This window comes from Vanacampus margaritifer, chromosome 1 (assembly GCF_051991255.1).
Source record: "Vanacampus margaritifer isolate UIUO_Vmar chromosome 1, RoL_Vmar_1.0, whole genome shotgun sequence".
Classification (NCBI taxonomy): Eukaryota; Metazoa; Chordata; class Actinopteri; order Syngnathiformes; family Syngnathidae; genus Vanacampus; species Vanacampus margaritifer.
The window spans coordinates 2606718-2620912 of NC_135432.1; the positions used below are offsets into that span (position 1 = coordinate 2606718).

A 14195-nucleotide genomic window follows, 5' to 3' on the forward strand; every position below is an offset into this window, starting at 1 on the left:
ATTGTTTTTCACCATTTAATTTTTCTGGATTATTTTGGGCGTGACTAAAATACACTCAGTGGCACGAGTCGCCTGTCCTTTTAAACGCCTATGTTTGCATCAACGATTATGCAGTGCAATTGTGACGACGCTTGAGGAAGTCGCGGACATCGGCCAATCAGGAAGGAGCGTGAAACCAGCCCACCAATCAGGAGCGGACGTTCGCGTGACAAAATTTTCTTATGACACTGATAGTATTTTGAGTTGATTCTCCGCCTAGAAACATCCCGGACAGGCCAAAACAAATTATTTAGACTAAATCTTAAAACCTCCAAATTAAAATAAATAAATAAATACAAATAAAATAAAGGAATTTTGTCACTTGAACAATAGGCTACAGTCCAAAATTAATCATCATTTTAACTGTGGCATCTTTGTACTTGGCCTGATAAAAAAAAAAAAAATCCTTCCCAGTGAGGAGGAATTCTGGGAGATGAAATGAAACGGGAATAGCAATTTGGGTGTGTTTGATTTGTTCATGAGTGTCACTTGTGTGTGATTGGTGACAGGAGGTGGAGTCATGTAATGGCCACGGCTGGCAAGGTCAGCGAGGTGATTGGTCACATGATCGGAGTAGGGCGGGGTCTAGCCGGGTCGAGGTCGCTGCTGCTGCTGCTGCTGCTGCTGATGACTGCTGTGATTCATTCACACGCGCACCGTCACACAACAATCGGCAAAAGAAAACTCTTATTTCCAGCGACTGCAGCTAATTGGTTGTTGATCTGTGGCGTCTCTTTGAAACAAACCACTCAAGTGAGATCCAACTCGGACGATAGCACAGTCCAAAAGTAGCTACCGCTGGTAGTTCTCATTATTTTTGCAACGTGAGGCTGATTTTAGTCTGGAGGAGAGTTTTGTGTTTTGGTAGAAAACAGGTTAAGGGCCATTAAATAGCAGCTGTTGGGTCAGCTGGTGGCTAATCACAAATAATGACAGCCAGGACGCTCCCACGTCTTCAGGGATTTTCTAGAAGCAGACTCACCTTGCGCTGCCTCCTCCGGAGCGGTGAGGAACACTTTTATGTGTTTTTGTTGTTGTTGCCTTGAACAAGTGACATCAGCAGCTAAACGTCAACAAACACAGGCTTGGAAAATTGAGCATGCTGCTAGTTGGTTTTGTTGGTTAGCCTCTAATATTGTTTGCAATATTCAGAGGCGGGAGGAAGCTAAATACTGCTTGGTCTTGAAATTATTTTAATGTGTCAAGTCTTCAAGTTTCAAGCAAGTTAACCGTGGAAGACTTTCGGTCCCTGCTTGCTTTTCAGAGCTGGTTTGAGAAACTTGATGGCTGCCACGATGCTCCTATGGCGAGTTACTCGAAACAAGTTAACAACACTGATGAACAGAGATGGAAAAACTGACATTCTCTACTTGAGTAAAGGTACAATTACTTGGGTAAAAAACAACTTTGATAAAAGTAAAAGTACTCACTCAAATAATTACTCAAGTAAAAGTACAGAACTGAAAAGTACTTGACAAGTAAAAAGTATTTTACTGGATGTTTCCTCCTATATCAATTTGAAAGATATGGAGCAAAAATGTATATACATATATATATTATGCATTTAAAAACAAAAGCCATTTTGGGAGGCGTGACATTAATGTCCGGATCTCTATTCACTTCATAGTACTGCGAAATGAGGTGGCCTCTGTACTCTGTACCTTAGCATACGAGTTACTAGGTTTGCAGAAAAAAAAACTTTTGACAAAACACAGATTTTCAAATGTAAAGACATTTCAAGTCAAATGCAGTAGCCCCGTTCAAATCAGTCCATTCACGTCTTTAGCCAAGCACGTCGCTAGTCCTAACAATGGTGACGACTGGAGTCAAGTCTTGTGAGAGGTTCGAGACAGGAGTTCCCCACTTCTGCCAATATTTACCATCTGTGCCTTCTGGTACACCACGAGGAGCTGGAGCAGGATGATGGATGGGGCAGGTGACGATGCGGCCGTGGCCGAGGTCAGTCAGTTCCGTGATCGATTGCGGCCAATCAGCTGATCAATAAGGCCACGTGTGCGCGGTGTACACAAAAGTTGCATTTCAAATCTGTTCCAAATGTATTTACCAACTTGACCTAGCAACACAACGTCAGACGTCTCACCGAGGAGATGTTTGGCCTCAGGGATCCGTAAAGGCGAAGATGATGTACACGTGCACGTACACACACAAAGCAGCACTAATTGCACGTCTCCGGGGAGCACAACTGGAGCGAACGCTGCGGCGTCTTCTTGCTTAAGGGTCTTTTTAAGGCGAGGGGGGCAGTGACGTGGACAATCGCTGAATAATTCGATTTAGAGCAGAAAAAAAGGTGAGTTTGTGTCGGCTGGCTGAGCCCACCTGGTCCGAGACGCGCCGTTCACCTTCCGGAAACGGTGCCAAAGAACGTCAAGTCCAAGCTGAGAAACGTGAAGCTTCACAATCAGGCATCGTGATCGGATCATGTGACCTAGAGGAATCGTCCCCCCGCCACCCACCCCCACCCACACCCCTGTCCCCGCCACTACCACACACGTCTTGTTGTTTGGGGTGGAGCGGGTCGCCTTGGAGATGTTTGAGAAGTGGGTCAATGTCTCATGTAAACATACGCTAATTAGCCCATTGGACGCGGGACACATTGGCTGCGTTTGTACATGTGAGTGTTTTCATTGAAGCGGCGTTTGCTAACCTTGAGCTACACACAAATTGTACACTAGAACACAAAAATGCTGCAAAAAAGTGGAGGAACAGATCAATTATGTACCTTTTGCCATTTAGTGGTAGGGCACTTAATTCACTGGCTGCCATTTTCACTGAAGAAACCCCCCTCGCTCTTGGTTGTTTTACTGGATTTTGACTGATTTTGCAAAGCCCACAGAATATTGTGTTGTATTGCGATAAAAACATGGAACCTACCAAAAGGAACATGAGAGACTCTTCTTTCATCAGGAAAAAAAAAGTTATATTTGTACCTGTTTCCGTTTTGCAGCAATTAGCATTAGAGTATAGCTAAGTTTGATCATTATTCACAAATCTGTTTAAAACAGTGGGTTAAAGAGCTTTTTGCAACATGGCCCTGGCTGATCTCTTATACTCTACTGCCGCCTGCTGGCCGTTTTTTGCAATAACTACCCTTGCTTCAGCAATTGTCTTCAGTTCATAGGCTGCATCAAAGCTTTTTGTATGCTCTAGCATAAAACAACAACAACATATAAATACGTCTTTGGGAGCATGGCAATATTTTAAAGAGAGTTTTGGGGGTCAAGTGAGTTAATTAACATTTAACTGCCTGTCACTATTTGCTGCTAACATAGATGAACAAGCATACTATTTGTAGTTTAAAAATGTTTGTGGGCGGGAATCACTGCATTTATGGACCATGAGTGACCTGAATGCAATGAACATTCACACTGGAACCGAACCATTGCTGGACTGGCACTCAAAATAGGCCTACGCATTTAACCCGACTCCTCACCACCCCTGGCTACCACATAGCTCTTCCACTGATGTTTATTGGTTCTGTTTGTCGTCGATATTTTAAATGGATTAATGGGCTGCCCCTTCAAAATTTTGAGGTGGTTTCTTGGGGGAAAAATGTCCTAAAATAATAATAATAAAATAGCAACACTTTCGGCCCCAAAAGACACCGGCCCACCGGGCATCTGACCTGTATGCCAGGTGGCCAGTCCAGGCCGAACAGAACACACCGTGTTCACTTAGTCTTGACACTAAAATACATTTGGCCAAACAAACTGTCACAATGAAATAACAATCATAATTCATACTATCTATCTATCGTCTTTTCCTGTTCCCAGCTGACTTGATTTGAATTGCAGACTAAATCCTAGACTTGCCAGTCAATCTCATGGCACCAAGAGACGTAAGTCAGGTAAGTGCACCTTTACACCATCAGGAACTGCTTAACTTGCATTTGATTGCAATTTATGACACATCCATCCGTTGAGATGAACTTTTCCTTCTTCCAAAAACAAAATCAATTGTGCACTGTATTGAACATTCAGACTTTCAGATGTAAAATATGCATGAATTGTCGAGTCATGTAGTATAAGTCAAGTTTCTGGGGTATACAAAGTGAAAGTCAATTGGAGTCTTTTATAAGTTTTAGCCAAGCATGTCCTAAAAATTGGAAACGTCAGTCGGACAGGAGACAATTATTATAACTGGAGACTTTTTTGTACAATTTGAATGAAGTTTCTTTTGAAACTTGTATTTAGCTGCATTTTTTTTGTTTAAGTACTACTATGACTTACTACTACTACTATTATTATTATTATTGTTAGTAGTAGTAGTAGTAGTATTGTCTTAAGTACAAATGTCTAAACTGTGCATAATGTTACAATGGCTTACTATAATATTAAAAATATAATCTAAAAAATATTTTTGGGGGAATCAAAACCTCTACCTTTGTTTTGATGAACATTTAGGCTCCTGTTGGTTGTGTTTTAATGGTTGTACTTTCAGAACTTAATTGATTAATGGCGCCATCTGCTGTCTGACTACATGTACTTCAATAGACAAGTTGCTTACAGTAACCTATAGAATAATTAGGAAAAATATTTGATTAAATTAAACGTATGCAATCACAGGCCCCGATCAACTGACTGGTTGAGGCTGGGGAGGCACAAGCTGCCCACTTTTGAAATTTACACAACGTAACATTCATTGGGATTAATTTAACACATTGTAAAAGTAACCATGAACGCATCCTATCGGAGGCACTACAGTACTAAAAGATTTATGTTTGTGCACCAATCTGTCTCAGTAAAATTGAGTTTTAAAATTCCTTCTCAATGGAGCATACAAAAAAAAAACTTGGAGGATATGCAACAGCCCTCAACGTACAAAAAAAGTGTTTAGGAGCTAAACCAAACAGGAAGTCCGCCATTTTGATTTCCTTTGGAATTTGTTGCCATCTTTTGGGGCCTTTGATAGCAGCCGTATTTTTGACAAACTCCTACAAAATGTATCTGATCGTCTTCAAACTTGTGTTTCATCTCAACATGCCACAGAAAACTTTTTATTTCATCTCACACTGTTGCCATAGCGAAGCATTGTTTGCTAAGAAAAAGAGAAGAAAAATTATGCTGTTTTTGAAAGTCTAAATATGCGCAAAAACTCACAAAACCTTGCACACACATCAGGCCTGTCGCAAACATCAACATTTTCCAAATTTCTTGTGCAATTTACAATAAACGACTCTACGAATTTGTAACCGATTATTCCCAATGTTTTACCTAGATTAGTGAAAACTAGGAGGCATATCAGTCATCGACCTACAAAAACTCTTTTGTAGCCGTATGCTAAACCTAACTGGAAGTCCGCCATTTGGATATATATATATATTTTTAAAGAGGTCATATGAATACTATGAATGAATACTCATGAAACTTTGCATACACATCAGGCCTGGCAAAACCATTTCTATTTTAGAAGGTTCTTGTCCTATATGTGATAATAGTACCCTAATGTGATCAGGGGTGCGAGGGCCCTTTATAACTGCTTGCAATTCTAGTTTACTTTTTTATTCAAGCAAAGGCATTGAATCAGAACTGATAGGAAAAGTCTAAAAATGTAGTGCGAAAATATTGTAGAGGAGGAAACAGTGACGCCGGTGGTCATTGGCGGAAGTGCAGGCGGAAGCTGGCCACCTGTTGTGGGCATCGCGTCGTCTCACCTCTTCTTATCAACTTGATCACCAAACTCGGCGAACTCCTGGAAACTTTCCGGACACGGAGTTGCTTTTGTCGGTAACAAGAGTGCAATTTCATGGACAAACTAAAGAAGGTGCTGAGCGGTGAAGATGATGATAACAACACGGACGAGACTGGAATACTGGAGGTGATGTCAAGCAGCGCAGCTCTTTTAGCTTGTTGTTAGCTTCTAAAGGCTAACCACAGCTGTCAAAATAATGACCAGATGCTACACCTTGTACATACATAACGGATGTTAATTTGGAATTATTACGCTTTTTGTTCGTTTGAAGTTTTCATTGCAACCATGCGTTTTATAACAAGAATTCACTTATCTATTCTCTATTACAATGAGGGTGAGACAAGACATATTTTACATGAGTAAAATATAGAAGGTGGCTATAGTAGCCAAAAATTGTACTCAAGAGTATCGTTACTTCAGAAAAATACGAGTTAAAAAGTAGGTCTCTATATTATTACTTGAAAAAGAATAAACAAGTAGGCTACTCATTGATTGAGTAACTGGTTAGTACCGTGGGTTTTTTGTTTTTGTTTTGTTTTTTTAAATCAAGGCATGAAGATCAAATAGACAAAAAGATAATATAGGAACATGTAGCTTAAGATATTGGCCAACAATTTTAGTTTAACAAAAAAAAAAGGAAACAAATTGGGGCAAATACAGCCATAAAATGGTCATAAATTAACTTTTTGGTTTACATGAAACTTGTATCATCTATAAAAGGTTCACCAAGCAAAGATTACATAATAATAATAATACTAAAACTGCAGCATTTACCCCCCCCCCCCCCCCCACACACACACACACACACGTAAATTAGTCACTTTTCTTTGGTCTGGGGTTACAGAGACTTTCTATGAGTCAATGGTCACTAGTGGTGACATTGGATTGGTGAAACAGAGTCACATGGCCAAAACAAATTAAGTAGTGAGCGGAATTTAGCTCAATATAATGGATTAAAAATAGAATTTCTTATTTACAAAAATACTCATGTAAAAATAAAAAGTATGTCGCATCAAAGCTGACAAGTGCAGTTTTTCATCAACATTACTTAGTAAATGAGTTACTACAGAGAAAAATCTCACGGTACATCACCAAACAAAAATGTCACAAAAGTGGACACACAGGTTAATTATTTACCTTCTTCCATTTAGACCTTTTAATTTACTATACTTCAGTGGAACAGATAGATGAACAGTGATACATTATTTGTAGTAAATAAACAATGATTTTAGGACCAATCAACACACGGTTGCACCCGTGTTCATCTCTCATGGGACTGTGGTTGGCAATCGCTGATGTTCTATTATTTTTTATATACTGTATTCACAAGCCGGTCCTCAGTTTATGATGGACTTACGGCTGACCCAAACGCAGTAGTAAAGCCCTAATTACAATAAATATGTCTTTGAAAAACCTCTCCATAATAGTCCAGAAATATAAAAGAATCCATTAGATATGGCACTTATAGAGCGTGCGGTTTTATGCATCATGATGACGTATTCATCTGAAAATGTACTTCATTGTGTGCCATATTTACAGCAATTACAGAATTTGCATTTGTAGGCCAGAAATATAAAACAATCAAAAGAAAAGCGTTAAGTACCGTCCTAACTGGGGCTGCCTTCTTTTGTCGCATGGCCTGGCCACACATTCTTAAGCTATGCACTGTTTATAGCGTCCAAAATGTCAGGATCATTGCAAACGGACGACCCCAAATACACAGCTTCTTTTTCTTTTCTTTTTTTCAGGGAAGTTGCAGCCAGGCGGCACCCTGTACTGATCACTCATCAAACACAGGACTAGCAAAAGACAAACATTCACACACATGCACCCATGAAAGGGAATTTAGAATCTTCAAACATTTAATTTACCAAACGTGTTTTTCTGGCTTTGAGGCAACAGTGAGAATCACTCAGCCCCTGCAGTAATAATTACATTTGTTGTCATATGCAAATGAGTTTCATCCAAATGATGATGATGTCATCTTTGCAGAGAGCCAATCAGGCGTCGACACTGTCCTGGGGCACTCGGATCAAAGGCTTCCTGCTCTGTTTCATTTTGGGGATTCTGTGTTCCGTTCTGGTGAGTGGATGTCTTGTAAGCAGCTTCTCGGGGTGTCCCAACATTTTTGTCTTCCAACGGCCACCGGACAATGGAAATGGGGCTTCTTTGACATTCTTCACTTTGATTTTACTTGACTCACTAAAAGCAATAAAGATAAGTGAATCAATGATCCTTATATTTTCTTTTATACAGTACAATGAACAGTGATTGACAGAGCTGAGGTGCACCTCACCAAGTGATGCCTGACATCCCTGTTCTAGGGCAACAACCCACCTTGTTCCCTTGCGCTGCTGTTGCCACGGTAACAGCCTGTTTGTTTCAGGGCACCTGTATGCTGTGGTTGCCTGGCTTTGGTCTCGTTATGTTCGCTGTCCTGTACAGTGTGGGAAACATCTGCGCTTTAGCCAGGTACACGCACACACTGTGTCGTCGTCGCCCCATCTCTTGTTTCTCGGTACGGCGTGACAACGTGCGTTTCTGTGTGGTGTGCTTTCAGTACCATGTTCCTGATCGGGCCGTGCAGACAGTTGAAGAACATGTGCGCTAAAGAACGAGCGCTCGCCACAATCATCATGCTGGTGAGATGAGAATCATTGCGTGATGCCATCTGCGACGTGCTGTGATCATCATCAGCTTTGTTGAAGATGGAGATAATCAGCCTTTGAAAACAGGCCAAACTCGCTCTTACAGCGGTATTTCTGTCTGTCTGTCTGTCTGCAGGTTTGTCTGGTACTAACGTTGTGTTCAGCTTTCTGGGTGAGAAATCCATCACATTCAGGCTGGCTGCATGACACGTATTTCTCCCAATATTACTTTTATATAAAGGTGTCAAAAAGGTCTTTTAAAGTTCCTTTAACGTAATTTTTTTTTTAATGCACGATTAATGGTGATTAAACTGTACTGGGGGAATTCCATTTGCAATGCAGCAGACACATCCGTGCCAAACTTTAGCAGCAATAAATGGAATAATAATGCATATATTGGTGGAGACTGAGGTCAAGTTGTATTTTACAATTTTGAAAAGGTGTAGAAGTTATAGATTAGATTATGAAAAGAAATATGCGCTGAGCTGTCACCGTGTTACAAATGCAATTATGCCATCTAGTGGCAGAAAAATGACCAACACAAATCAATATCACACTAGTTTTTTGTACAGTACAGTACATCTTTTTAATTAGAACTCAATTATTATTATTATTATGAATTCTAATGAAATAATTGTATCAATGACTGATGCAGCCATGTTTCTTTCAGTTTAACATTTTTTCAACTTTTATGTCAGCAGGAGTAAGAAAACTAATATTTTATTGTACATTTAGAACAAATTAATCTTGAGTTAACTATTGAAGTCATGCGATTAATTACGATTAAAAAAATATCGCCTGACACCCCTACTTTTATATAACATTGACTTATAAATTAATTATTTGTTAACATTAACATATTTCATTTATTAGAGAACCCAATCTAAGTTTTATGCCACAAGTGCCTGAATTTAACACATTTGGCAATTATTCCCACCCGTAACGATTAATAAACCAGTGTCTAGAAGTTTGTTAACCAAAATGTCAAAATGTTTTCTTTAATGCTAAATTATAATGTTATCCATTAATTTTTAAATGTTCTGTTTTACCAAAAAAATTGAGAGAGAAAAATTCACACCAGCATGGGGAAGTCTCGCCACTTTGTGTCAAAATGGTGTCATTCGTTGTATGAGTCATTCCATTCGATAACCAATAAATAAGTAAGTTAATAAAAAAAAAAAAAGGCCAGCATAGAGCCCAAAGGGTTATTTGGAAAATGCTAGCTGATGATCGCTTGCAGCCTCGGCCTCTCTTTGGAAACCCGTGATGTCGACGTTGCATAAATGAAATGATCTCTGTCTCCCTCTAGTGGAAGAACAACGGCCTTGCACTGCTCTTTTGCGGCTTGCAATTTGTGGCGTTCACTTGGTAAGTTTTCGTGCACAGAGGGTTTATGTTTGTTTATAAGTGCAGGTTTGCCAGTTAAGTTTTATAATAACAACAACAAAATAGCACCTTTTAATAGACAGGATGATACTTGACAGTTTGACATTTTCTCTGCCTGTTTCTCTTCCAAGTCATTGGATCAATTCCTTTCAAAAGTAGTGATTCCTTCTGTGTGGCGCACCAGCGAGGTCGCCTGATTGTTAATTCCACCCAATGGGTGTAGATGTAATGTTACATTTCCTAATGTTCCTGGATAGAACGTTTTCGTCTGTCCACCTACTGGACACTTTAACCTTTCACAAGTTGGGAGGGAAAAAAAAAAATCTGCTTCGGTTTAGGTTGATCCATTAGCATTGATTAAACGAAAACTAAAATAGAAGCCATTCATTGAGACGATGATGATAACTAAACCAAAAACAACAGTGACAAAAATTCACAAAATCCAATCAAGACATGTTTTCATATTTCCATTCATTGTGCAGCTGTAAAATTAATCTCAGGCAATCATGCATTTTTTTTTTAAATTTAGGTGACAACTAAGTTTTAAAACGGCTTATTGTTGTCAGTTCAACATAAAGACACTGTCGTGTTAAATGTATCTCATGTATTAAACTCCAGTTACAAATCAGCGTGTTATAATTTCCTGCATAAGAGTTGAAATGTTTATGAAAATAAAGAGGGGTTTAATTTAGTCGACAAAAATCACTCTTTATTTTCATCGACTTAAATTGGATTAAAACTAAAATACAATCAGATGACTCAATTATGACTGATAACTAAAACTAAATGAAAAATTCTTGTCAAAATTAACACTTGATCAGGGCCAAATAGTCCAAGAAATATGAATGGGCACAAGAGACCTTCTTATCACCAGCAATTCGTCCACTTTACACAGTGATGAAATCAAATCATCTGAGTTTGTATGAATGTAATTGAAGTTGCATTCGATCTTACAATGTATGAACAATTCTGCTTTTTGTTGCAGGTATGGCCTGTCTTACATCCCCTTCGCCAGGTAATGCACGTACACGTGCACACATCATTATCAAGCATCAAAACTCGGGGTGCCAAAATTTGTGTGGTCATTTTGAGCTAATTTAAAGTTTCTTTAACGCCACCATTTTTTTAGCGCGCGATTAACACATCCCAAACCAAGAACATATAAATACGTTTTTAATATGTTGTCATTCACTCCCAAACACGTATTTATAATTTTTTTTATGCTCGAACATACAGAAGGCTTTGATGCAGCCTCTGACCTGTAGAGGTCGCTTAAAGCAATGGTAGTTATTACAAAAACGACCAGCAGGTTTCAGCAGAGTATACGAGATCAACCAGGGCCATGTTGCAAAAAGCTCTTTTTGTCAGTGTTTTCAACAGATTTGTGAATAATAATAAAACTTAGCTATATTCTAATGCTAATTGCTGCAAAACGGATACAAATATACTTTTTTTTTCCTGATGAAAGAAGAGACTCTAATCTTTCTTTTGGTAGGTTCCATGTTTTTTATAGCAATACGACAAAATATTCTGTTGGCCTTGAAAAATCGGTCAAAATTGGCTGCATGCGAATGTGTTAATGACCGCCCGTTACTTGGAAAGCCTGTACTGCAACGCAGCAGACACGTCCACCTCAAAATTTAGCAGTAATGTCTGTAATAATAATGCAATCATTTGTGAAGACAAGTTGTATTTTACAATTTTAAAAATGTGCAGAATTTCACAAGTTACTTCACGTTAAAGATTAGGTAGCTCTTAATATGAAAAGAAAAATGTATGCCATCCAGTAGCAGAAAAATGACCTCAACACAAATCAATATCACACTCGTTTTTTGTGTGTTTTTTTATACCGTACAGTACATCTTGTTAATTTTAACTAAATTTGATGGATTATTATGAAATGACTGTATTAATGACTAAAAGATGCAGCTATATTTCGATTAGTTTAACACTTTTCTCCACTTTTATGTTAACAAGAGTTTGGAAACTAATTGTACATTTTATTGTACAATTAGAACCCATATAAATTTTGCGATTAATCACGAGTTAACTATTGAAGTCATGCGATTGATTACAAATTAAAAATCCAAACATAAAAGTAACATTTGTTGTCTTTTCCCATTTCAGGGACTGCATCATGAAATTATGTTCCGTCTGTTTCTAAAATGTCCGAGTGACCGTTCGGGATGCTGAAAATCTTCAGGCCGGGTGTCAGGTGTGGTTTCCACGGAAACCAATTGTGTCTGCATATCCTGTGTGTTACTTGTCCACCTGTTTTCTGCATATTTCTATTATTTATTATACAAATATTTTTTTTAGGTTTTTACATTTCTAATCAGATGTGTTTATTGGTGATCAGTCACATAATTGTTGATATATTACAGAGCAGGGCTGGACTGGCACAAGAAAATCGGCCCTGGCATTTTGACCCAGCCCGACTCCAAAAGGATTAACGGACTGGTCGCTTTAAATTGTGGGCCAGTCTCTTGGGATAAAATGTAGGAAAATAATGATCAATTCATTCACTCACAGCCATTTTCACTGAAGCAGCCCCCTTCGCTCCCTGCTGTTGTATTGCTATGAAAACATGGAACCTACCAAAAGAAAGATTAGAGTCTCTTCTTTCATCAGGAAAAAAAAGTAGCTTATATAGCCTTGTTTCCACTGATGGTATCTACTCTACTCTACTCTACTCTACTTGGCTCTACACCAAAAAGCAGTGCGTCTCCACGGCCACCCGGGAGCCCCCCCTCACCTTGCCAGTGATGTCATGCTAAAGCGACCGCAGCTAGCGTGCACTGCACACACGGGCAAAAACAATGGAAAGCGCAAACAATGGTTTGTGTCTTTTTATTTCAGCCTGAAGACATCGAATGAATATTGCAGCAACCAGAAGACTGCATTCAATAATGTTCAAAAGGTCAAAAATCCAAGCATTCATCTGTTTGGAAGCCATTGTTGTCTTCTCTTCATCGTTAATGGCAGCTGTTTTCCCGGGGTGGGGGTTTGCGCAGCTGCACATTGATGACGACATGTCTCCAACCAATCATTGGCCTCCAAAATAATTTTGTCACGTTTTGGAACTGGGCTACTTTTTTTTAGAACCGCAAAGGAGCAGGTACCAGAAAAAGCAAGTAAAGTAGAGCCGGGTAGATTTGTTGGTGGAGACGGGGCTTTTGCAGAGTAGATACCGGCGGTGGAAACGAGGCTTATTTGTATCTTTTTCCGTTTTGCAGCAACTAGCATTAGAATAAAGCTAAGTTTCATCATGATTCACAAATCTGTTGAAAACATTGTGTGTGTGGGGGGGGGGGGGGGTGTCTTTTTTGCAACATGGCCCTGGTTGATCTCTTCTTCTCTGCTGCCACCTGCTGGCCGTTTTTTGTAATAACTAGCATTCCTTTAAGCAACCTCTTCAGTTGCACCAAAGCCTTTTGTATGCTCTAGCATAAAAAAAAATGGGACCATGGCAATATTTAAAATAGAACCATTTTAATGCGTTTTTGGGAGCAAGAGAGTTAAAAAGCACTGCTTTGGGCCCAAAGAGGCCCTGCCCAGTATGCCAGATGGCCAGTCCAGCCATTTTACAGAGCATGGATGGTCAAACTGTATACACTATGTATGTCGTGGTATGTCTTGTGTAACTTTATAAGCGACCTGATGGTTGGCGGGGGATTCATTCTCATTCTTTTTCTAAATGTCTAAATATTTCAGAGCAACGTTTAAGTTAAGTGAATGTTTACAATATTTCATAGCAAAGTTTTTGCCTAGGATCATTTCAAAAATGACAACAGCAAAAAATGTCATGATTGCTGATTGGTTAAAATGTGAATTGACATTGAGGTCATTGTGTGACAAGGCCCCCCCAAAAAAAATAAATAAATAATAAAAGTGCAGTATTTCTTAATGCTGCCATCTTTGCAAAAATGCTGAAGTTGGTCCGTTTATTCCTTCAAATGTTGGTGTGTGGCCTGCCGATGTTTACCCACCGCCTTTGTTCACGCTGCCTTTATGCCTGACGACAGGCTAAAGCCACTAAATCTTCTCGCTGATTAAGCCGCACACGCATGCACATATCAGGTGTCGTGCCTTTCCAGATGTTTGACATCTTGTCCGTTTCACGCTTCCGCTAACAGATGTGTGTGTGTGCGCCTTCCATGTTCTCAGCTGACATTTAAATGTTGGTGGGTCACTGCCGTTGACACTTGCCTTTAGAAAAGGAAAAGCTAATTCATTATTTTTCAGGAGGACAAACTCTCCGTTTTTTTCTGGAGTGTGAATCTTCTTCACTTAGCCACGTTGATGTGCTCTTATTTGGGGGAAAAAAACATCTTCACTTTCAAAAAGTTAAGTACTGAAGCAAAACAAGAAGGCTGTTGGTGAAATAGATGTAAATGTTGGGAGTGTTGTGTG

General features: G+C 39.3%; 1 protein-coding gene across 2 annotated transcripts; it reads left to right on the forward strand.

The window, feature by feature from the left end:
- The first annotated feature begins 5675 nt into the window (after positions 1–5675).
- On the forward strand, positions 5676–14171 carry LOC144035372 (vesicle transport protein SFT2B-like). Of its 2 annotated transcripts, none has more exons than XM_077545013.1 (8): positions 5676–5874; positions 7741–7830; positions 8135–8220; positions 8309–8390; positions 8533–8568; positions 9706–9764; positions 10768–10797; positions 14028–14171. In XM_077545013.1, exons 1-8 carry the CDS (start codon positions 5803–5805, stop codon positions 14059–14061), a joined length of 489 nt encoding a protein of 162 aa, XP_077401139.1. In that variant the 5' UTR covers positions 5676–5802; the 3' UTR covers positions 14062–14171. The 2 variants fall into 2 exon arrangements, with proteins under 2 accessions (XP_077401139.1, XP_077401132.1); XM_077545006.1 differs by lacking the exon at positions 14028–14171 and adding an exon at positions 11910–13007.
- The last annotated feature ends 24 nt before the right edge of the window (positions 14172–14195 follow it).

Coding starts and splice junctions, on each gene's coding strand:
- LOC144035372 (XM_077545006.1), top strand. CDS start 5,803: ATGGACAAACTAAAGAAGGTGCTGAGCGGTGAAGATGATGATAACAAC. Junction 8,221..8,308: donor AACATCTGCGCTTTAGCCAG/GTACACGCACAC, acceptor GTGTGCTTTCAG/TACCATGTTCCTGATCGGGC. Junction 9,765..10,767: donor CAATTTGTGGCGTTCACTTG/GTAAGTTTTCGT, acceptor TTTTTGTTGCAG/GTATGGCCTGTCTTACATCC.